Source organism: Azolla caroliniana, unplaced genomic scaffold, assembly GCF_043228905.1.
Source record: "Azolla caroliniana isolate FFs.n. ecotype wild unplaced genomic scaffold, voAzoCaro1.0.p SCAF_21, whole genome shotgun sequence".
Classification (NCBI taxonomy): domain Eukaryota; kingdom Viridiplantae; phylum Streptophyta; class Polypodiopsida; order Salviniales; family Salviniaceae; genus Azolla; species Azolla caroliniana.
The window spans coordinates 1,718,042-1,742,783 of record NW_028230456.1 but is presented as its reverse complement, the minus strand read 5'-3'; the positions used below and the strand labels follow the sequence as shown (position 1 = coordinate 1,742,783).

General features: G+C 39.4%; 2 protein-coding genes across 2 annotated transcripts; one reads left to right on the top strand and one right to left on the bottom strand.

Moving 5' to 3' along the window:
* Nucleotides 1-4,597: 4,597 nt before the first annotated feature.
* SKIP16 (SKP1/ASK-interacting protein 16) lies at nt 4,598-11,948 on the bottom strand. The gene is made up of 6 exons (XM_087336462.1): nt 11,843-11,948; nt 11,358-11,563; nt 10,160-10,870; nt 5,458-5,682; nt 4,947-5,053; nt 4,598-4,809 (listed from the first exon to the last, which is right to left on the bottom strand). The coding sequence occupies exons 2-6, from the start codon at nt 11,553-11,555 to the stop codon at nt 4,731-4,733; spliced, it is 1,320 nt and encodes a 439-aa protein (XP_087192588.1). The 5' UTR covers nt 11,556-11,563; nt 11,843-11,948; the 3' UTR covers nt 4,598-4,730.
* A 4,418-nt stretch (nt 11,949-16,366) lies between these two features.
* LOC147850256 (glycine-rich RNA-binding protein RZ1C-like) lies at nt 16,367-18,125 on the top strand. The gene is made up of 3 exons (XM_087336446.1): nt 16,367-16,496; nt 16,929-17,060; nt 17,152-18,125. The coding sequence occupies exons 2-3, from the start codon at nt 16,950-16,952 to the stop codon at nt 17,872-17,874; spliced, it is 834 nt and encodes a 277-aa protein (XP_087192572.1). The 5' UTR covers nt 16,367-16,496; nt 16,929-16,949; the 3' UTR covers nt 17,875-18,125.
* Nucleotides 18,126-24,742: the final 6,617 nt, after the last annotated feature.

Here is a 24,742-nt window from a genome sequence, read left to right as displayed (position 1 = left end):
CTGCTCTGTTCCCTTTTTCCTGATTCTGTCAGAGAAAAGGGGAGGTGGGTGAGACGGACGGACGGACGGATGGATGGATGGATAGACGGATGGATGGAAGGGAGGATCGACTGTCGATGGATTACTGTCAGAGATAGACACAGAGACAGAGACAGAGACAGAGACAGAGACAGAGAGAACAGAGGAAACAGAGTAAAACCCACCTCTCGCTTTTCTCCTTCTTCTTGTCTCTCAAACACACACACACACACACTCTGGCCTAAATAATAATTGCTAATGATGATAATTAATTATTGATTATTACTAATTACTACTGACTAATCACTAATTACTCATTAATACAAGGTTTTCCCCTTCCTTAAAGCTTTTGTTATTGATGATGATGATGGTGGTGATGATGTTCTCTTCTTCTTCTGCTTCTTCTTCTTCTTCTTCTTCTTCTTCTCTATGGCCTCTCTCTATGGACGCTCAAATTATCTATCTATCCATGGGAATATGTATATAGCCAGCCCACCTCCTGCACCCGAGTACCAGTCGGCTCTCATCCATCTCGTGCCGAGCTCCTCCTTTTCTTATCCGATCGCCCGCATTCCACACGCTCGCAAGCTTTGGTTGATAGAACCTTACCAAAGATTATGGAAGAAGAACGATGACGGTGTCTTGTGGGCAGTAACTTCTAGAAGTCGGCGTAGCTATGATGATTATGGAAGAAGAATGATAATGTTGTCTTGTGTATAGTAACTACGAGAACCTGTCTCATAGATTATGGAAGAGGAATGATTATGTTGTTTCATTGACGGTAGCTATGAGGACCCCACGTAGATTATGGAAGAAGAATGATGATGTGATATTTGAAGTTTGAGAAAGATCCGATTTTTGCACACCAAACATACTTCCAAGATATGTATTGGTGAACACTAAAAATTCCATCACTTCAATTACGGATGTAATCAAGCAAAGAGTTGTCTGTGGTTGTTATCAAAATATTATGAAAAGTGGCTATAGAGAAACCTTCCTATATTCAAAGACTTGCATAAATGCATTGCTTTTGAAGCCATAGCTTTCCCAACATACAATTTGTAAGAGAGAATTGTGATTCAAATGTCGACAACTTGCATACAAAACAAATTTTACCTCCACTTACAAACATTGGGAAGGCTTTGAGTATGTGCTTTTGGAACATCTTCACTCTATTGTATCCTTGGGTTGGGCATCTACATAATATTATTGTTTTCAAGTATAACTCTCTCTTCTTAGTGACACGCTCACTCTCTATGTATGTATGTATGTATGTATGTATGTATGTATGTATGTATGTATGTATGTATGTATGTATGTATGTATGTATGTATGTATGTATGTATGTATGTATGTATGTATGTATATGAATGTATTAATGTTCCATCAACAAATAGGTGAGATGCATGCTATGAGTCTGGACTTCAAGCAGGTTGGAATAGTTATTATATGTTCAAGAATCAATGGAACCAAAGTGACTCAAGGATGGGAAGTTAGATCAATGTTATTAAATGTTATGGTGGGTCAAAGTGTTGCTTTATGGACTGGAAGTGTGGGGCTGACACGATCTCAGTTAGTGCATGGAATGAAATAGACAAAATCCAAAAAATATTCTTACATAGACAATTGGGGCTAAATCCTAACCATCCTATCCTATCATGTTATTAGAAATAGGTGCTTAACCCATAGAGGTACTAGCCATGAAAAGAGCATACGAGTATATCACAAAACTAAAAAATATGATTGATCATAGATTGCCCAAACGAGCTTGGAACTTAAGATGCAAGGCACAAAAAACTCATAAGAGCAAAATCCTCTCATTTGGTTGTTGCTTGACATTATGAAATGGTTTTAAGGGATGAGGAGTAAAAGATCTATTGGATCGCTCAAGTGATGGTATGAAGTATATGATCACTGGGGATAGATTATTAGTGGCACTAAGGATGAAGTGGCAAGATGCTAAAATGCCCAAATTGGAATAATACATTGCAAATATTAACCCCCAATATTCGCCCAATACAAGAAAAAAATGTTAGAACGTATCCAATCGCATCTCACTACCCATATGAGCCTTGGCTCTCGAATAGCCTTAAACACTTCTTTGAACTCCCTCACACAAGTTAGGTGTCGAGGTAGCATCATGGCATCATCATGCAAACATGAAAACATGCAAGGTATGCAATGAAAACCTAGTGGAGAATGAATATCACTTACTTATTGCACGCTCTACGTATAAGACAATTCATGATTCACATATAAGACAATTCATGATTCATATGATGACTTCTTAAACATGCAAGATAATGTGAGTGTCATACTCAAATTCCCATTGAGAAGGGTGAGCACATATATGCGTGCATTATTTTCACATCGAGAGTTTTCGCTATAGAGTACTAATTCCATTTCTTAGGAAGGAATCAAATACAAGATGATATGTTGATTTGGCTTTCATCATGGACCATAAAATTTCTACTCTCTCTCTCATAGAATGTGAGATTTGACATAAATGAGTCGATCAAATTGGAGGGAAAGGGAAAAGATCAAGAATTTTGTTTTTTAAGTTTGAATGTTAGGCTTGGCATTGAGCCAAGGGTCAGAAAGAGGTTTGTTGGCAAGGAGGGTCCATCATGAATGTGTCGGATCTTGGTGTTCATGTCAAGTGTGTGCCTTTGTACTGTGGGAGTTGTATCTCCACGTCTATACTATTGGTCGAGGGGTTTGGACCATCATACACCATGCTAGTAGTGAACAAGAAAGAACGTTTGTCAATCTCTCTTGAGTCTCTAATCTCACAAACCCCAATCTCATGAACTCTCGCTCACACTTCCTTAAGACAACTCTAATTAAGATGTTAAGTACTAACTACAACTCAATTAAATAGGGGAGTCCATATAACACATACAAAAGGAGGAGTGATTAAGGTTTGGCTCAATAACACTTAACCCTAGTCACTCAATTCATGACAAGTATATACTAAAGGACGAGGGAGAGAGCTCAAACTTAGGTTAAAGGGGAGAAAGAAATATATATTAACGTATTTTAAGACCAAAGAAGAGACTACATCTTAAAATGTTGTCTCACATTGAACTAAAATAAAAATTGCAAGTAGTAGTACTAACTACAACTCAATTAAATAGGGGAGTCCATATAACACATACAAAAGGAGGAGTGATTAAGGTTTGGCTCAATAACACTTAACCCTAGTCACTCAATTCATGACAAGTATATACTAAAGGGCGAGGGAGAGAGCTCAAACTTAGGTTAAAGGGGAGAAAGAAATATATATTAACGTATTTTAAGACCAAAGAAGAGACTACATCTTAAAATGTTGTCTCATGTTGAACTAAAATAAAAATTGCAAGTACAAAAGTAAATAGAAATAAAATCAAGACATGACTAAAGAATTGTATCAAAATATATTGTACATTTTTGTCTTCTAAATATCTCTAATGTAGGTTGATCAAGAATGGAAATATCTCTGGATAGAGGGAAGCACTTGTGACAATGGGAGATAATGGTGTTTCTTTGTTGATGACAAGAAGAAAATCGAAGTATCAAGAAGAAAGCTTTTTATATGGTGAATCATGAGCATCCTTGGAGACACTTGGATTAACCAAGATACCAAGTTAATATGCTTGCAATTTCTTGAATCTATGAGAAGGTAATATGCCATTTCAAATAAGTTCATGATCAATATTGGTGTTAAGCAAGAAAGCCCACTCTTACCTACTCTCTTTGGTTTATTCATTGATGAATCGGAACAAATAGTCTACAAGTTTGAAACACGAGAAGACATTGGAGTCTAGAGAAGTTCCCATTGGGATGTCGTTACTGTGCTTTTGTATTATGTGGATCATGTAGTGCATTTTGCTAACACTTATGATGATGCATTGGAAAACTCTTGTGTACATTGCAAGTTGTGTTAATAGCTCCTAAACTAAGGTTATCCTTGTGAAGCCTCAAAATGAGGATGAATCATACATTGTGTACAATAATGAGCCACTTAAACCCTCTAAAGTCTCTTGGGAGGTTCCCTCCAATCAATCATCAATGGACTTAATTTGATACTCACCACTTAGAAGCAAGAAAGAGGGTTAATGATCTTAATGTGCTTCTCACAACTCAAATACAAGAAAGAGGGCTCACTATATATTGGAAAAATTAAATGTTAGGTTCTTAAGACACACATTGATAACACTAGTGCTTCTCTATGGGGTTGAAGTAGAGGCAATAGCATCCCTAGGTCTACTTAGAAAAATTAAATGTTAGGTTCTTAAGACACACATTGGTAACACTAGTGCTTCTCTAATGCAAGAAAGAGGGCTCACTATACATTGATAAAAACACTTTCTTATGAAATTTTTCAAATATCTCATAATGGATTTTTGTGGATTACATAAGCAAGGAAAGAAGTTCAAATGAAACACAAAAGCAAAAGTTTGGACCCTAGGTGGATGCAAGATGCGAAGAAATGGTCTTGAAAATGGGACGCATCAGATGTGCTTCATGATGCATCAATAGATTCCTTGATGAATGAGGCTTTTATGCAATGCCAATGTATCACAACTTGGGAAAAGCGTCGAGGCAACACGTTTCATACATAAATCACTCTAAGATTCATTAATATTAGATGGCATTAAAATCATCCAAGAGGGTGAGGGAAATATACAAGGATAATGTTTCATCAGTACACTGAAGATTGTTTCACTTTGTCAAAATATGAAGTCTGGAACCTCTAAAGGGAATTTGGCCACTGTGGCCAAGAATGCTGGGCCCTCCGGGCGACTCAAGCTGGAAAAAAAGAACGTTATCAATTAGGATTTACATTTCATGCCATTTCTTATACAGTTATACTTAATCAACAACGCCAGAATGTATGAGCTCAAAAAATAACTTGTATAGTGAAAGCAAGCAAATCATTTTAATACCTCCCCGGAACAAATGTGAAGTTGCCATGCATTGCACCTTTCCGTGTACCAAGTGAACTGCAACTAGCATACATGAACTCCTTGCCATCTGTTTCTAGCAATGGATACTGCAACATCACAAGATTCAGAGATACATACATTATTACATATATAGATGGAATAACTCCATGCCTGCGTTTTTCATCATTACTTCAAGATGCTCAAGTTTCCATTATTTCCACAAACACACGAAAGAAAGAAAAAGGGGATGGATTGACCATATGATTGCTTGAATAGCACATGTAAATGGGAAAAGGGGAATGAATTGACAATTAAATTGATGTCTGGGTGGTTGATTGACTGCATATGGGAAATAACAAAAAACTAGGGGCATATCGAGAAATAAAGCAAAATTCAAGAATATTCAGAGTTTTCCCCATATATGTATATATATTGTTCGAATATAATGTGTTTATATCCAACTCGAATAAGAAGTAAAATATATACAACCACTTCAAAAACAATGGTTTACCTGACCAATGACAGCAGCTCCCCGCACTTCATCTTTGAAAATGCCATTTTCAAGGATTACCCAATAGCGTTGTGAGAGCTGACAAGTTCGGAAAGAGTGAGCGTGTGGACCATCTCCCGAGGGAAGAAGACGGATTCGTATTTGGTAGGTGAAACAAAGATTATCATGGCTCCTCTCCGTGACCAATGTTGATGTTTCAGGCACAAAGACTGCAGAACTTCGTACCTTCAAGAAGAGGAATAAGACATTGGAAATCCAGAGAAAAGGATTTTATGGCCATACTATTAAATATTTTCTAATACATTGGCATTTTATCCTAAATATAATGTCACTCGTTCCCACTCCTAGAGTATTTTCTAATATTTTATATAGACAAAATTATTACAAAGATTTATACTTCTGATTCTTTCCAGATATTAGAAAAGTGTGCATTTGACATTTTTCAGAACTATTTTGATATGCTTGGTCAAAAATATATTCCTTAATACCATATTTGTCTCTTTAATTTTCAAGATTAGGGATTTGATTAGGACTTATGAAGCAGCATTTTGTTCCCCACCATTAATACCAGAAGCCAAAAAAATCATCACTCTAGGAAGCAAAATAGTATAACTGCTGATCGTGCATATTTGAAATTCACTGTCGCATGGGACAATGTGAACCCAGATACCCTAAACATCAAATTTCTCTAGGATATGAGTTGAGTATACAGTTTCAACAATTCACGAAAATATATTCACACTGGATCCCTTACACAGTGGAAGAAATCACGAATGGTCCTTCAGAAATACTCCACATCACCCAGCTATGTCTTTCCTTACAGAAGGGTCAGCTCTTATTAAATATCTCCATGCCTTAAAATATGTGAGAATTGATGAGGTGGAAGCACAGATTTCTCATATGTGTTTGAGTCAAGACAGCAAGAGGGCTTGGAAGACGTTTCATGCAAAACAATCTACATTACCAATTATTTCAATAGAGGTTTGGCCTATGCATGCAAAAAGTCTGTATAATATACCAGAACAACCCCTCTTCCATATCCACAGGCCAGACAAATTTGGTTTACATTTTTCAGTAAGTCAAGTAATTAATGTGATCAAAAGACTCCAGAATGGGATAAGCAAATGCTTCTTTTTTTGTTGCACTTCCAGTGCACAGGTTTAATAGAATTGTATAGAAGGGATTCCTGACTACCTGGATTGAACACACTCTTGCACGAATCTTTAAAAGCAGGGATCCCATAATGCTGGATAGCTACAGAAAAAACAAGATAAGCCATTATTTTGCAAAGAGCAGTTGATGGGCAAGGCAGAAAATTTTGGACATCGAGTACGAGGCAAGCAAGACTCTCTAGAGGTTCCACAGATTTGTGGACACTGAAGAGATGATGTCCTTACATACATGTCCAAGAACCATGCAACCAACGATGGATGTCATTGGTGATTGTATCCATTCAATATGGGACCAAGTCTCTGAGTCTCATTGGTGATTGTATCCTGCCATTAACAGACCTCAGTGCAGTCCATGCAGGCTCAATGTCCCACAGGCCCCAGAGTAGCATGTGGTAATGAGTACAATGCACGTTAAAGAAGGGAAAAACTGAAGCAAAATAGCATGGCCCCAACTATTCTATACATTTGGCTCCTGCCCTTTGCTTTAGTTATTTTCAAGATCCCGTTTTGCTTCCTCATTCCCCCAAACTTCTTTGCTGATCCAGGCTCAACTTGAACTCGTGACACTTGAGCACGTGCTGAGAAACACTCAAAGAGCTTCTATTACATGACAAACCAGAAAGCTTCTGGAAAATGATTAGTCTATGTCTACAACTAATTATAAGATTTATCAGGATTTCTAAAGGAGATAAGATGATTCAGGCTTGCCAAGATTGGTCAATGGGGTGGGTTTGGAACCCAGAGTGGTAATCGTTACAGTAAAAAAACTAGATATACTGATATATTAATTCACTTGGTTGTAAACCATTATATGAGGTCATATAGATGTTGATATAAAGATAAGTGTCTTTCATAATTAGAAAAAGACAAACTATAGAAAGAAATTTTGATTTAAAAGAAAAAGAAAGACAATGGATGAACGATAAGTAGGTTGGTAAAGAGAGAGATGACATACCACTTTTTGTAGTTCCTAAAGCTAAAATCTATTCAAAACTTGTTATATATCACATTTGTATAGTGTTTCCCTTGTTTGTTGAACTTAGCACATGGAGAAAAAAAAAAAGAAAACATGTAGATGCCAGCAAATAGGAGGTTTAACAGAATACTCATCTTTAACACACTTATAGCCCACCATACTCAGATCGCATGCAACTCAGGTGCCTGGGACTTGGAGCCCCAGGCCCATCTTGGGGAGTGAATGAACACATGCAGAAGAAAAGCACCGTTAGAGCTCATCGAACTCTACCTCTCTTTCAACTTCTGACATGGGGGTCCTATAAGCTCAGTCCACATGTTCACGCCATGCTGTTTTCATGTGTTAATCACACCTCCTACATGCAATGGATTCAAAAGTCCTGTAACATGATGTGGAGTACAAAGATAAAAAAACTCTTAGTTCTAGACATTAGAAGAGATAGAGCGCCTATTGAGGGAGTGGTCAGCAATCACAAATCCATGTAGAGAGATAACACTGACAGGTTTCTTCCGTGCAGATACTATTTGTGACACTACTCATGGTATACAACCAAGCAATGTAGTCAAAGTGGACTCATGAAAAGTACAATGAGAATTAGAGTGATTTCTCTTTTTCATCAAAATTGCTAAGCCAACTGGAACCATATGCATAATCTACCAAGATAAAGCTATCATCATACACCCCAATTCTGAATTTGGATACGTTTCACATGAGAATTAAAGCTATGCTCAAAAACAGATGTACGCTTATGTGTTTGTTTGCATGGAAATTCTCAATTGGAGGGATATAAGATGTTCGATAAAAGGAAAAAGTGCAGAGTCACTAAAACATTCGTTATGTTTTCAAAACTTCTTGTTTGTAATTTCCCATATAGAGAGAGCTTTTCTGATATGACAATCTAGAATCTTATCTAAAATGATCGGATAGTAAGGGATATATTCTCAAACACTTGGGGGTAGCAAATTTGAGATGGCATCCTCAAACAACCTTCCGATATTGAATCATCCCATTAAAGATATTTTCAAAGGCAGCAAGTTCAATTTCAATGATCAAGAATCAATCTTCATTATTGATTATTCATGATTCATGATTGCATGTCAAGTCATATTGTTTCAAGAAGCTAGTTAATAAATACATTTATTTATTTTTCTTGTCCTCACATTGGCATGTTGACATAAAGAGTTGTAATATTTGTTAGGATTCATAGCCCATTATGTTTTTCTGGAGCATTATTATATCTTGTTTCTTCTTTTACTTTCTTTCTCTCCCTCTCTTCTCATTGCTCAATCATTGCTCAAGACTCATTTCTTCACCTTCTCTTCATTGTTACAAGTTACCACATACATGTTGCTCCCTCCATCATGCTATCAATGATTGGTCACTCATTTTATGCATCAATACTTGAGCATGAATTGAGCAGTTGAGCAGAGCATTGGAATCTAAGAGCCGACGAACAAGTAGCAGTAAGAAGATTTCCTACTCAGATCATATATTCACATTAAGACCCATCGTTGATGAGTGTCAGGCCCACAATGAATGACTGTATTCTTACTTTGTGGTTTGAATATTGTTCTTAGGACAAGATTGGTTAGCATGTTAGAGAATTTTGGAGTTCCTCATAAATTTCAAAGGGGCAATCATGGCACTATATCAGATAGTAGGCAAAGCATGACATGCAAAGAGACTTTTAGAGCCCATTAATTCCAATCTCTACTGGAGGGAAACAAGGATGACCCTCTCTCAGATGATATTGTTGGATTATATTATGCAAGAAGGGGATAGGATTTCGGTTGGCAGGTACATTGGTACCACCTATTCTCTTATGTGCAGATGATATGATGCTGATATCACACTCTCTAGAGGGCTTATGCATACACTTGAAAACTCAATAGTTTTTTGCATAAGATACTGGATCTTCAGTGAACCTTGGAAAAAATAAAGTTAAGGTAAACATATGGTGTTCACAGAACCTATCATCTCCATGAGAGGAGTTGCACAGACTCAATTTTTTATGCATTAACGAGACTAGAAAGGCTGTGCTCACAAATTCAGTTCCAAGCGCCGTGCGCTAAGATGTAGACATTGAATACTTTTTGTTACCCCTACAAATCTTTATGCAGTGCATTCCTAATGGATGGGGGTCAATTGAAATAGAACGAGATAACTTTCATGATCTTCAGCATGATTTGGGATACAGCATCCAATCCCCTAAAATTATCAGGACTAAAATAGCCAAAGCAGTTCTAGCGAGATCATAAGTTTTTGCAGCACCAGGAAGTAATGAACTGATGAAATCCCTTCCTGTTTTCTTTGAACCATATTGTTTCCAACAGAAGAAAATTCAAAGAGCGAGAGCCTAAGAGAATGGAATTGGTATAAGAGGTTTTATTTATGTGCCATCTTTTTATATCTAAAATGAGAGATAACAGAACTCCAAGATATAGTAAGGCTAATTACATATTAAGAGAAAATGTGAAATAAAAAGTACATAAACCTGTTTGGAACATGAATAGATGTAAAAATACCATAGTTCCACTTAGAATTCAGCACTAACCTGCACACCCTGCGACACTGCCTCTGTGCACCATGGTTCTTGTTCAGGGAAAAGGCTTATCCTAATTGCACCACCATTTTTCTGCACTTTATACATTCCACTATTCAACCTTCTAGAATACTCTTCAAGCCAACGTAACAAGGAATCTTGCATAGTTGTCGAATCTGGATGGGGTGGAACACAGTTGATAACTTCTCCGTGACTTGCACATTTCCGAGTCCCAACATGAAGTGAACCATCCCGGCAATTGAGCAAAAAGAACTTCATTAGTGGTCCAGATGCTGCAATAATGATCCAATTCTGTGCTTTGAGCCTTTTCAAATGAGGAATTGTATTTTTCGTCAAATACACAACCATCTCAAGTGACAGAAACTTGACATCAACATTGTGATCATAGAACTTATAACCACCTAGCAGGCCAGCATAAGTCCTTTTATCATCATCATGCATATCCTCATCATCAGCTATAGTCTCATAATCTTGCCCTCCACAAAATCGATATTGTAAGCGAACAGATAATGGTAATTCCCAGCCTAATGTTGCCTCTATTTGATCCAAAAAACTTTCTGACACACCAGGTGTCAGCGATCTAGCTAGCTGTGGATAGTTGGTTGATGCCCATGACCGCAAAGAATCCCAACACTTTTTTGTCCTCCGAACCAAAGAAATTGGATATTTTGCAAAATTTGTATGCCATGTCTTGTAGGCATCCTGTATATGTGTTGTGTATGTGTGCACATCAGCATGTGTTTCACAAGAAAAATCAACAATGAGCACAATTCCTCCATAAATCATATAGAGAACACAAATAAGCTATAAGATGCAAAACCCAAAATCCTATATATAAACTATTGTATACATCATACTAATCACAGTAAGTCACTGAGGCTTAGTGCAGATTAGAAATTGACGGACAGATGTAAACAAACCTATACAAACCTCTTTGTATTTTTCAGAAGAAAACTGTTACAGCACACATAAATGAATACAATGGTTTGTCTGGCCCAAGGTTCAGGGGTGACCTAGAGTTGAGTAGTGAGCACACATCAGTGGGTGTGAGCACATCATGATTGCTAATAACCAACAAAACAAATAAAAAGCAAAAGCAGCTATTCAAAGCAAGCATTCCTAAGACCATGGTTTCCTGAATATACACAAATAAAAACAAGCCAAAAATAGAGATGATTTTATGATTAACCTTGAAGGAGGAACAAGGACTTCCGAGATGATCTGAGGGCGAGTCAAGGCCAAAGTCTTTAGAGCAGAGGTCCCTCCAGAGGGTCTCATCCGAAGCAGCATGGAACCATCGAAAGTCAACACATGAGGCACGCCCTATGTCTTCCAATGCGCATTTCCTCAGAATGATTTGGATCAGGGATTCTGGTAGCTCGCCCATCTCCAAACCTAAACAGCAAATCTCAGTATGTATGAATGTATGTATGCAGCAAATCTCAGTATGTATGTATGCAGTATGTATGTATGTATGTATGTATGTACATGCATGTGTGTAGGTTATGCATTCATGTATGTGCAAGCATGAACAGAGAGCATCATAATGAGAACATTGCCCATGAAGGGTTCATAGGAAAATATCCAAGCACAGAAAGCAATCAACATCAAGACTTTAAGAAAGAAAAACAAAGAATCCTGTAAATATATACATCACGGGTTGCTGATTACTACTTGCCTGAGGTCTCTGTATTGGCTTGGGGAGTAAACCCTAGAAAATGATATTCTTTCTTTAACCTAAATCCTTTCTCTGAAAACCTTGGAGAATGAATCAATGAATGATGAAGCAATATGATCAATTCATCCATCCATCCTAAATGTATATATCTATCAATCTAAACTTAAGGATGGGAATTTGGCTCCCGGAAATGACCCCTCTTCAGCACGAAATGTCCGGGGAATTTGTTCCCGGGAAATGACCAGTCGCATCATGGGAATCACAACTGTGGGTAGATTATTGGAACGGACACTCGCATCACGAGAATTTGAGGAAAGATTATTTGCAATGGATTGATAACATAGAGCATTGTGGACATCTTGGATTTCGAATTGAATCAATGTCCAATCAAACTTGCGTGGATGGCTTGCTACAATTGGAGATCCGCCTTTCTTTGATTTCATTGTTTACAAGCTCGATCGATCCCATGATACTATCCACCAATATCATTTGCTCATATTAGCACACCTGACTAAGAAAATACCAATATGTCGTTGACCATAGCATTTTCTTGCTTTGAGCATGCATTTGCTCTTATGGGTGTTCGCAAAGGGGCATTTGGTTGAATAAGGAAAAACTTGAGGTTACTTTCGAGTTTTCCCCTTTTCAAAATTGTTATGCATGTTTGGCCGAGATCAAGCTATGGAAAACAAGGAAATACTCAAGTTATTAACATTGTGGGCATTTCATTGCAAACGACCTCTTGAGATTAACTAAACCTTACTTGAGATGTTTCTAAGCAACTAGCAACAGCCACAACCCAACTCAAAGAAACCATAGTCAGTCAACATCTAGAGGGACCTTACTTATGATGTCAACGAGCAATGGTCTTAACTTTACGTGGAGAACTAATTATAGTGCCTTACTAAAGACCATGTCCTACTTAGGTGCTCTTCTTGAAAACTCCCTCAAGATCGTGGTGCGGGGACGTGCCATCATCTATCCTTTTCGGTGTCAATCATCTTTGAGCTTCTTGTACATAGGGTAACTACCAAAGATAACTTTGATGTTGTTCTATGACTTAATCACTTGCACAATTATAGTACAATTTTGCCACTTGATCACAATGACACTTCACCATGTGTCCAGACACATGATATAAGCGCAATGAGACAATAAATCACTATCATAATTTAGCTTTCATTAGTTTGCCTAATATAATTGCAAGATTTAACATACAATGATAAGGTTTTTGTTTATAATTAAGGAGATTATTAACTACAAAGAAAAATAAAGAAAGATATATTAACATTGTCTAAGACCAAAATTGGCCTGTGAGACAAGTGGTTACAACAAAACGGGACATGTACCCAATCATTACAAATAAAAATAAAATGAAACTTAGATAAAATTGTTCTAAAATTGTACAAAAGGTGTTATGGTACAACATATTCTATAAAGGTTATGGCTATGTGTTAGACCTAGTTTCATTTCCATCCAAGTTTCTCGAAAAGGGGTGGGAGGTGAAGGGGTTTTGACGCAGGTGTGGCTCGTGGTCCCAATGTAAAAGGTACCCCGACCATAGCTTATGGCAAATGTAACTCACCTTCCGTTAGCTTCTTAATTGCTTCTACACAACGAGTGACTTCAAGGCTTGACATACGAGGGTGTTTGGTTGTTCTTTGGTTTTGTGCTTCAGCGAGGGAGAGGCCAAGTGGTGCAAGTGTGTCCATGATCATCATCCCCTCTTGTCCCTAAAGAAAATTGGGGGTATGGTTAGTATTTTGTAGCCTATCCTCTGTATGTTGTTTTAGCTTTAATATATATACGCCTAGTTTCTTTATATTAGAGGTGTCTAATAGTTTGGAGAGGGTCCTAGTATGTCTTGGTATTTTGCCCTTACCTTGATGTAAATTGGACACTTGCATGTAAAGTGGTACTCATCCTCTATCTCTACGTGACATAATCTACATATCCTTCCCTCTTTAGGGACTCCATTAGCACAACCATTCTCAACCTCAAGTTTGAGAGAGAGAGAGAGAGAGAGAGAGAGAGAGAGAGAGAGAGAGGCTTAAGCATGAGCTTTGAGGAGATATCAAAATGATGAAGAACCTCAACAAAATGTTTATAGTTTCGTGTCTATATTTCTTTCTTATTTAACTATATTATGTTTGTGTCCCTTACATGCTTGGGAGGGTATAAAGATTTATAGACATTACCTTTATACCCCATACGAGACATGACAATGTCACACACACACTCTCTTTATTGCCCTCCTTCTTGGAGTCTTTGTTGTATCCGTAGAAAATAACATTGGAAAGCGAGACGCCTAACAAACACTTAATGAGACTCACTTGGAACTTAATAAACCCTACATGAGATGTCCATGACCAATCATACCCACATACAAATGAGAAGATCATGTGCATGTGTGAGTTTTTTTTATCTAATATCCATGATAACTCAATAGTGAGTTACGTGCTCTCCCTCTCCCTCAAACTCCACACGTGCTTTGAGAATGAACTCAAAATCAAACAAGCTCCAAAGAGGTTTGGGTGCTCATTTGAGCTTAAATTTAGGAAAAAGAAGGACATATGATGGGAAAAAGATAGCCTGGCATGTGCAAAAGTATAGAAAGAAGGGACTTTCTATTTATTTCTTCTTCATCTTGTTCTCATCACAAGGGATCAACAAAGGGTTATGAGGGGTGTTTGAAGGCAATAAAGCTCATTCTTCGTGTTTAATAAGCAAGGGCTACACAACTAACAATGTTTCTTCTTCTTCTTTATGATTGTTCATTCTATCTTCTCGTAATTGTGCTACACACGATGTAATCAAGGGTTCTATTTAACATGTATTTGCTCTTTGCCTATTTATCTTGTGAACAAGGAACCAATCTCTTTAATAATTGTCAAGTAATTGTTTAGTGTTATTCTATCAAAAATAAAGATTTCCCTTCTATTTACTTATTATGTGCTTTAGACATGTTTGCATCTCCATGATCATTTCTTATTGACTCTCTCTCTCTCTCTCTCTCTCTCTCTCTCTCTTTGGTGAGAACACACAATTATATTAATATATGTGTGTAAAAAACACTACTTATAATGGGTGTGACCATGAAGTGTGGTCACCCATTAACTACACTACACTACATGGGCAATGGAACATCTTGAATTGCTAATAGGCAAGACAAACATTCCACTGAGGAAAGGATTTCCACTTGCTCCAATAAAGAAAATTGTCATATTAGTACTCTCTTCAACCTCTCTCTCTCTCTCTCTCTCTCTCTCTCTCTCGGTGAAAACACAAAATTATATTGATAAATGTGTGTGAAAAACACTACAATGGGTGTCACAATGGAGTATGGTCACCCACAAACTACATGGGTAGTGGAACATGTTGAATTGCCAATATGCAAGATGAACACTCCACTGATGAAAGAATTTCCACTTGCTCCAATGAAGATAATTGCCATATTAGTACTCTCTTCAACTTTTGTAGACACGCTCTGATTCCATGCCTACCATCAAATACAAAAGCATTACGCATATCCCAATTATGACGCAATCCCCAATACCTTAGAAATAGGAAAATAATATTTCCATCTCTAATTTTGGGTCAACTTGTGTGAATTGCGCAAACATCCACTGTCTAGGCATCAAACGACACCACAATAAAACTTGCCAAAATTTGAGAAATGTAACTCCAGTCTCCAACTTTGACAAGCAATCGAACATTGCACGGAACGAAGAGTATTATCTTCCATTTGAACAGTGCAAAAAAAGCAACTACATGTTGCTAGTCCACATCGCATTCGAGCTAATCCCAAAGGCGAACCTCTCTCTCTCTCTCTCTCTCTCTCTCTATGAGGGAACCCATGTTTGATGGAAGAGAGAACCCAAGTCAAATATGTCATCGAGGTTGGGCTCACCCTCTCGTGTAGATCGTAATTAATAACAACATATATATAGATCTCTTTCTCTCTCTCACACACACACTCTCTCTCTCTCTCTCTCTATATATATATATATAGATATATGCAGACATTACCAATGACATATGTCCATCCATGTTCACATATGAGTTTGAATGGAAGAGAGAACCCAAGTCAGATATGTCATCAAGGTTGGGCTCTCCCTCTCGTATAGATCGTATATAATAACAACATATATCTATATTTATCTATCTATATAGATAGATAGATATATGAGGACATTACCAATGTCATATGTCCATCCATGTTCACATATGAGTTTGAGCGAGCGGATGAGGGAGGGCGTGGTAGACAAATAGACTACTATGACTACTACTACTATTACTACCATTACTACTAGTGCTTCTGCTACTACTACCACATATATGTATATCAAATGATGTGTGTTTTGTTCAGCTTATCTTAGTTAAAACTTAAGAGTGAAGAAGAGAGAAACAGAGTCTCTCTTATACATATGTATGTATATGTATATATATATGTACATACATATATTATGTATGTATGTACATATATATTATGTGTTAGAAACACACAGTCTCTTCTTTTAGGTCACATTTTAAAAGCAGAGAAACAGAGTAGCCGATTTTGTCTCTGTCTCTCTGTGGCTGAACGAGAACACACACACACACACACACACACACACAGGCGACCGCTCGTCTCCCCCGCAACAGCTCCAGGTAACTGCTCGCTCTATCACAAATCCTCTGCTTTCCTTCTTTATTCCTCCACTTCTCTGGTTTTTTTTTTTTTGTTTTTTGTTTGTTTTACTCCTTTCTTATGACCCCCTCCCCCAAACCCATATATTCTTTACCATTGTCTTTGCTCTCTTCTCGGAGCTCAACAATTCCTTCGCCAAGAATTGGGTTTTTAAATTTTTTTTTTTTTTTTTCTCTCTTTCTGCTAGAAGAGTTTGCTTCGTTTTTACATAGCAGTCTTTCTCTCTCTCTCTATCTCTCCCTCTAACTGTACACAGTGTGTTTAGGTGCACTACATTTTCATGGAAACCTTGAATGCAAATTGAATCACATGTTTTTGTGCATCCAACTCAAATCTCCTCTTCATCACAATTCACTAGATTGTGTCTAAATTCTTCTTAACATTTTCTGCAGTAGCCTTGTTATACTCTAGGAATGGCAGATGCAGAGGATTGTCGAGTTTTTGTAGGAGGACTTTCTTGGGATACAACCGACAAGAGACTAGAACAGGCATTTCGGAGATTTGGAAAGGTTCTTGATGCTCAGGTGAATGAATCAAATATGAAAAAAAACATTCTTTTGTCTTTTATAAATTGATCTCACTTTATGTATATCTCTGTGTTTGCATATACTTCAGGTGATGATTGATAGGGATACTGGGCGGCCTCGAGGGTTTGGGTTTGTAACATTTGCAGATGAGCAAAGCATGGAAGATGCGATAAGTGGATTGCACAATGGGGAACTGGATGGAAGAATTATATGTGTGAACAGAGCACAGCCGCAACAATTATCTGGTGGAGGCAGAGGCTATATGTATGAGGATGCATACGATGATAATGACGATGGTAATGGTAGGGGAAGGGGTAGTAGTGGTGGTGGTGGGTTTCAGAGAGGAGGAGGAAGAGCAGGGAGAGGAGGAAGAGGAGGAAGAAGTGGTGGCGGTGGTGGAAGTGGTGGCGGTGATGAATGCTTTAAGTGTGGAAAGCTCGGTCATTGGGCTAGGGAGTGTCCGCTTGGTGATGGAGGCCGAGATGGTGGCCGGTTTCCACCACCTCGATTTGGTGGTGGTCGTGGTGACAGATACAGTGGCCCCCCACAAACCAATGGTGGCCGGTATGGTGGGGATGTTGATCGATATGGTGATGATATGGATCGATATGGTGGTGGTGGTGGTGGCAGTTACAGTTCTGGAGGACGTTATGCTACTGGCGGAGGCCGGTATGGTGATAATGGATTTGGCAGGGGTGGTGGTGGTGGTAATGGTAGAGGAGGTCCTCGCTATAGTAGAGGCTTTAGGGACCGACCCAGCCCATATGGACGGCCCACTGGACATCCAGCTGCTTACAATGATCGGTACTAAAACATCCTGGAAGAAAATTGATGAACGTTTTTATGGATATTTTGCTGGAGATTCCTCTGGCAGAGAGTGACATGAAAGTGCATGTTATGTGTTTGTAGGCAAGAGACATGAATGAATAGATATATGAGTTACATGGATCCTTTGATGAATATTACTTTTGTTTGTTTGCATACGTGGGTGCCAGAGTATGGGGTGGTTTGTCATGAACAGGATTAAAGTGTTTAAGAACTACAAGTGTACTCTGTGGTTGACATTTGTGTATGTACTACCATCATGTCTTCTTAATAGGTTTATAAAAGTGATCGTATTCATTCATGAATGCTACAAATATTTAAACAAATGCACCTTGTGTATATGAACAAGAAGCAAATTTGAGGCTTACACCAGATTTTCAGTTGGCTCAGGTTTTGCAAAGAAAGATAGATCATGTGAAGGGCAATGAATTCTGAAATGATAGATTATGCATCACATGCTACAATGCTCTCTTGGATGAGAAGCCATTTTTCGACATATAAAACCAGAATGAGAAATTTGGCAAAACATTTGTTGTTTGGAAAGTGCCTTAATTTCATCAAGGGGTTTATGACAGACTCAGTCACTTGTCTGCCTTCCCAATGGTTTTGTAAGTGAGTTATGTGAAAAGAGTTTGATTTGGGTGCTTTGATAACCTGTTTATTGTGGGTGATGATGCCACTGTCACAGTCGGCAAAGTGGCAATATTGGGTTACTATGGAGAAAATGTGGGTTAGTTCCTAGTTTGAGATGCAAGCAGCCTGGCACAGTCAGTCTATTTTACAGAGTCCTTATATGGACAAATATTTAGAGGGATATATGTTCATAAACGTATCAGTTTACACCTAATCAATATAAAAAAAGGGTATGCTGATTAGATGTAAACTGATAAGAGCTTGCAGATGCAGTGTATTATCTGAATGAGATAAAAAGGTGTATACTGATTAGACAGAAGTATTTTTCAAGAAGGAATGTATGGATTTTTTTATCTTTCCAGTTAAGGGTCATGTGGGTTTTTGGCTATGATGTATTTCAACTTAAGTTTTAAGTTTCTTCTGTTTGGGGCTGAAACTGATACAGAAGCTCCCTTCGTTCTATGGTTAGCCACAGATAACCATGTCTCATCTTTAACCAAGTTTTTGTTCATGATTGTTAATCAGATAAAATGTTGGGCGAACTAGAGAGTTGGAATAATTGTTTCTGCAGGTGTGTTTTGTGAGCTTTTTTTGCAGCTTTAAGCTGCGAAGAAAGTCTTGGCAGTACTCTGGTTGACTATATAATCTACCATGGTGACTGTAAAAGGTTTCTAACATTTGCAGATTTTTGTGGGTTTTATCTTCTTAAAAAGGCCAGAGGCTCGTGTTTGCTACTTGTGCTTCCGGGAAATGCTGAACCTTTTCGTAAACCAATATTTCTGGAAAGTATGACCATAGCTAGATTTTTGGAAACCAATGTCCAATCTAGCTATATCACAAATTGAACACTTTATGATGCTGTTGTTAGAATAGGCTAAAGGGAATTTGATCTTTTATGATAGATTTGTATCACCCTGTGGTCGATAACAAAGGTAATTGTGTCCATGTTGGGGAGTCCTGCATGTTTCATTTTCTTATATGGTTTTAGCAATTGGTGTCTTTTGTTTTGCCTATGAAAATGTATTTGATAGCAACATTATTGAGTCAAGATTTGTTTATTGATTTGAGGTGGTAATTGTTTGATGTTGCACTCTCATTTTATTGGTGTCTTGGTACATGGCTCTGTTGTTGTAGACAGTGTTTTCTTCTATACCTCAACACGGCTCAGATTGTTTTGTAAATATTGTTTTGTTAACATTTTGTGATAAAATAGTATTGGAGATATGCCACACTTATCATTTGAGGTTTGTATATAGTGGTTGCCATTTTTTAGCTATAACTTAAATGATGGGATATGTTGTGAGACATTTCCTATTGCCTTTTAGTAGAGATTGGCAAAGTGAAGTTCGATAGAGTGGAATTGGGAAGTAGAAAAATAAGTTTTCAAAAGCTTAGTGTTGATATGGGTTGATCAGTAATATGTTGATAGCTCTCAATGATCTTCATCTACCATCTTTGTGAGAACAATTCTCAATACTTCATTGTTTGATTTGGCCAATCAATTCCCTTTCTAAAAAATAGATACATAATGAAAGTGGCTTTCTTGATCTCTGATATTAAACTAAATCAGACATTTGCCATTCTTAAGCTCCATAAAATAATAACAAGATGTGTGGCCTTGTCATGTTTCCATTACATAGAAGGCCAAGAGGTTGTTAATGGGTCTCAAGTACACCTCCAATAAGATATTTGCTCCATGGCAAAGATGATGACAATGTAAAGAGTCATACAAGCACTTGCAGTGACAAAGAAGTAACATCTTCATCAAATGCAAGGATTATGTAATAAGTTTTTGTGATTATCCTATTTCCTCTATACATGAAGGTGTTGGATTGAAAACTCTCTTAACACTATGCTATCTCCTTACTCTATTCTCCCATATCTCCTCTTTTTAACCAAATCCATCCATCTAACTCTAGATCCCCAAATGAATAGTTTTGAAAAGCATGCACACAACATTTGGTCAACTGTGTCACAAAGATGAAGGGGGGAAATGATATCCCTCATGTTTACTAGATTGGATAAGATTCCCAAAGGTGAGAAAGCCATGATGTAAATTGGGATGGATATCAATTGACACTTGATGCAAGATGGTCAATTTGATGGTGGTGACATCGCCTAATATATTCTGCACATCGATGAAATGGAGATGGTATGAAGAGGAATCCTTTACATATTGAAGATCTTTTCATTTCACAAGGTAGATATATATAATCTCCAAGAAAGGATTAGGAAGCTCAAAGAAAGCCATACATCATAACCAAGATTTCAACATACAGTGCTCGATACATTCAACATCAACAAGACCATTCAAGCAATAAGATGTAGATTCATTGATTGGGTTGAAATCAACATGAAGGATTAGAAAGAAAAGTATTCTCCTAGATGATACAACCACAGACTATGGGTGTACAAATTCATGAAATGAGGTAAGAAATAGGTGAGCACATACTTTGATAGAAGACTATGATGGCTTCTCGATGATCGAGTGGTGAATTGCAAGTTCGAGAAACCTAGAAAGAGTCTGAAGAATCTTTGATCTTGGATATGTTGGTGACAAACATCTAGAAAACTACCCAAGAAGTTGAATTGAAGATTGATGTACCATCCAAATGCGAGAAGATAAGGTTAATGCAGATGAATAAATAGTTTTTTTTTCTCCAAAAAAGGATACTACGTTAGTATTAGAAAACGTCATAACGCTATACATACAAGATGTACTACATATCCTTTTTTTTCTAAATTCTAACCATCAACTTAAATAAATACTTTGGTGTAGAGTAAAACCACTCCACCTTATCAGAAGGCCATCTATAAAATATACCTATGTCCCAGATGACATGAAACCCCAATTGCTTAAGCTTTGCTTGGTGTGTATTACCTTTTATACTATCCAACAAACCTTTGAGATTATGCACAATCTTTGTCCAAATCCCAGAAATCATTTGGGCAGGTCTTTCAATCACATTTTGAAATAACTTCAAACATCAAGCCTTCTGAATATACCAAATTGTAATACTACTTACGAATTGCCATATTTGAGGTTTTTAAATTTTTTTTTTAAAGGAAGATACACCTTAGTATATTACTTGAAAATTATACATAAGAAAAACAGAAGGAGACATTTCATCTCACTTCTTTTTGTAAGATACAAAAGCTAGTACATTTGATGATACAGATGATGTCATATATGAACAAGTAGAACAATACTTACTATCCACTATCCAACATAAACGAAGGTATGGCATAATTTCACTTTGGACCAGCAGTTGTCTCTGAAAATAATTGGAGTCCATGCCATCGGTTCTTAAAGGCCAATTGCCGTTGCCACAAAACATCATCTGAACCCTGCAGATCATCATATTGGCCATGAAGTGTGTGAACAAACAACATCCAGAATTCAATAAGCATAGTGTTGAGTTGTATATGGGCATTGTTAAAAATAGAATCACATCTCGCTTTCCATATTATCCAAAGAGCCAATGATGTAATTGTAGGCCAAATGACCAGATTTTTAATTCTGAACCGTGAAATAGAAGAAGGAAACGAGGTGAGAGCGAGGTGTCCATAAGAAAAATGAAAAACATGTCAAAAACATGCATACTTTCATACCTCATAACCTCTCCATTGTCAGGAAGTGCACGCTCCCAATTAACAACGCTCGGCCACAACCAAGCCTAGAATAAAACACAGAAAACAGGGAATGAAAGCACAACACGATAGAGAGAAGAGTACACAGGATGTTTACGTGGAAAACCCAAACTCGGGAAAAACCACGGCAGCCCACAGACCGCAAACTATCACTATATCAGAATGTACAATAAGAAAGCACCGAGGCCACGACCTCGAGCTTGCTATCTTCGCCACAGGCGGCATTTACAACAGAGGCAACGACCTCTTCCTCTCTCTCACTCTCTCTGTACACAGTTGCGCGCTCTAATCTTGCGCCAACAAGAATGACAACTTCTTTCTAAATTTGCCCTAAGTCATATTTATACTAATATGACTTTTCGGCTATTTACAAATATAGCCCCGATGGCCTCTCAGGAAACATATTTACGAATATGTCCCTTCATCCGGTGAGCACTCCTCACCGGGCCTGCATCATCTGGCTCTTGCCGAGCACTTGTCATCTGGTGTCGTGAAGAAAACCGTCCCCTGGCGCAATCGGTTAATAGCGCACATGAACCGGCCCTTCACGTGGGCGCGCTCTTAATGTATATAATAGAGAATTAGGTACAGAGAGAGATCCGGGGTAGTTAGATTCGGTAGGTAGGAAGTAAATGAGGGAGACGGCTCCCTTCTTGACGCTATAAAGGAGAGGGAGATGCAGGGAGAAGGGATCGCGCATTGAGGAGGACGAAGTGCTGTCGGACCGGAACTGAACGCTTCTCCCCTGTCTTTTCTCTGTTGCTCTTCTCTGCAGGTTTCGGGAGGCTCGCGCTGCTTCGAGGAACGCCCGTGTGCTTCCGGCAGCACCTCCATCCTATCCCCATTTCGTGCGCAGACGAACAAGCATCATCATCTGTTCGCCGGCCTGTTCGGTTGTAACCGCTCGCGTGTTCTGCTGTGTACTTGTTATTCGTTAATATACAAACACTTGTCTCTCCCTGTCTCTGTGTCCATTCGCGTCTTCTGTGTTGACGGGCCACGCCCCTGCGTTTCTTTGCTCATACGTGACCGAGCGTCTCTCTCCTTCTCTTTCCCCTTCTATCACCTGCTCTTCGGTTCAAGACCCCGGTGGTCCCGCCTCGTTTCTCCACGCACGCGCGTAATAACGTGACATCTTTGGTGAACCCGACGTGAAACAGGCGGCAGAGGAGCATAAGATGAGGGGGTCGGATCTTGCAGAGGCCATGGCTTCGGCCGTGGACCGGATAGTGAGTGCGCGCGAGGGCACCGGCGCCCTTGACAGGGCTATTGAGGCGATTGTCGGTATGATCGGCCGGTTCAGTGGAAAGGATGCCACGAGTTATTTGGCGTCCTATCGGGCGGAGATGTTGATGAGGGATATTCCGGAAGAGAGGCGTCTTGCCGGATTCTCTCGAGTGGCGATGCCAGGCATCCATGCGGATGTACTCGAGGTCCGGGCGGAGAGCCGGACCTGGGAAGAGTTCGAAGGACGGCTCCTGGAGAAATACGGGCTGGATGACGCGCTTCGACTTTCGAAGCGGAGCTTCATGGAGTGGGTGGAGTCCCCCAACAAAGGAAGAAATGCGTCGGTACTCCTCCGGGAGTTTGAGGAACGCTTTGCGCGCCTTTCGGTGCTCGATCGGACTATTCTGGACACAAGTCGTGTCCTACTGTTTGTCAAATCGGTCAACGCACGGGATCGGGGGCAAGTTGGCTCCTTACTGGAAACCAAAGACGGCCTGACGACCGACTGGGCCGCAGTAAAGAGAGTCTGCGGCCGTTTTAACAAACGGTGGGAGTGGGCTGATACAGAGGCAACCGGGGCGGGACCTGTCGTAGCAAGGAAGCTCGAACCGATACCGCCGGCACGAAGGGAAGAGACCCGAGAGTGGCTCGAAACCGGTTCGCCTTCGACCGGCGTGATCAGAGGCTCGTCCGGGGGAACAACTCTGGAGGAGTTGACACGAGCGGTAAAGGATCTCCAGATCGCCCAGGCTCGGAGGGAAGGCGGCGATCAGGCTCGTGACCGACGGCCTCCGGCAGGAAGTAGGTGCATGTGGTGCGACGAGGTCGGCCACATCCGGAAAGACTGCGGGGAATTTATGGAGGCTTTGAGAAGCCGGGTAGTGTACCTGTGGGAAGGTCGGGTGCACGCCAGCGATACTCGAAGGGCCCTGAACCGAAACGACGGGAGAGGAGGGATGAAAAGGCTGATGGAAGAGGCGGCAGCCCGGCACGCGGAGACTGTCCACTACTCAGTGTCAGCCAGTATTCGGGTCAGGGGCAGTGGGGCCCTAAAGGAGAGCAAAGCCGAATTCTGGCCGACGGTGCTGGAAGGCCTCGCCGGTGCCCGACTGAAGAGAGACGAGGCGGACCGCGCGGAGAAGCGGGTCTAGGAGGTAACCGGATGGAGTGACCCGGTCGAAGAAAAGACGGGTTTCGTCGAAGCAGCTTGCCAAAACTACGAGGCTCTGGTTGAAGACAAACGGGTAGGAAAGAACGGAGGGGCCGGACCCTCACAGAGATACGAAACCCGATTCGGGCCAAAAAGGATCGAGGCCGGTGAGTCCAGTGCCCGGGATAACCAC

What these genes read in the sequence shown, in the direction of transcription:
- LOC147850256 (XM_087336446.1), top strand. Translation starts at nt 16,950, where the DNA reads ATGGCAGATGCAGAGGATTGTCGAGTTTTTGTAGGAGGACTTTCTTGG. An exon ending in GAAAGGTTCTTGATGCTCAG is followed by an intron (nt 17,061 to 17,151) that starts GTGAATGAATCA and finishes CATATACTTCAG; the next exon opens with GTGATGATTGATAGGGATAC.
- SKIP16 (XM_087336462.1), bottom strand. Translation starts at nt 11,555, where the DNA reads ATGGGCGAGCTACCAGAATCCCTGATCCAAATCATTCTGAGGAAATGC. An exon ending in CAGTGTCGCAGGGTGTGCAG is followed by an intron (nt 5,683 to 10,159) that starts GTTAGTGCTGAA and finishes CTCTTCTTGAAG; the next exon opens with GTACGAAGTTCTGCAGTCTT. An exon ending in GAGCTGCTGTCATTGGTCAG is followed by an intron (nt 5,054 to 5,457) that starts GTAAACCATTGT and finishes GTGATGTTGCAG; the next exon opens with TATCCATTGCTAGAAACAGA.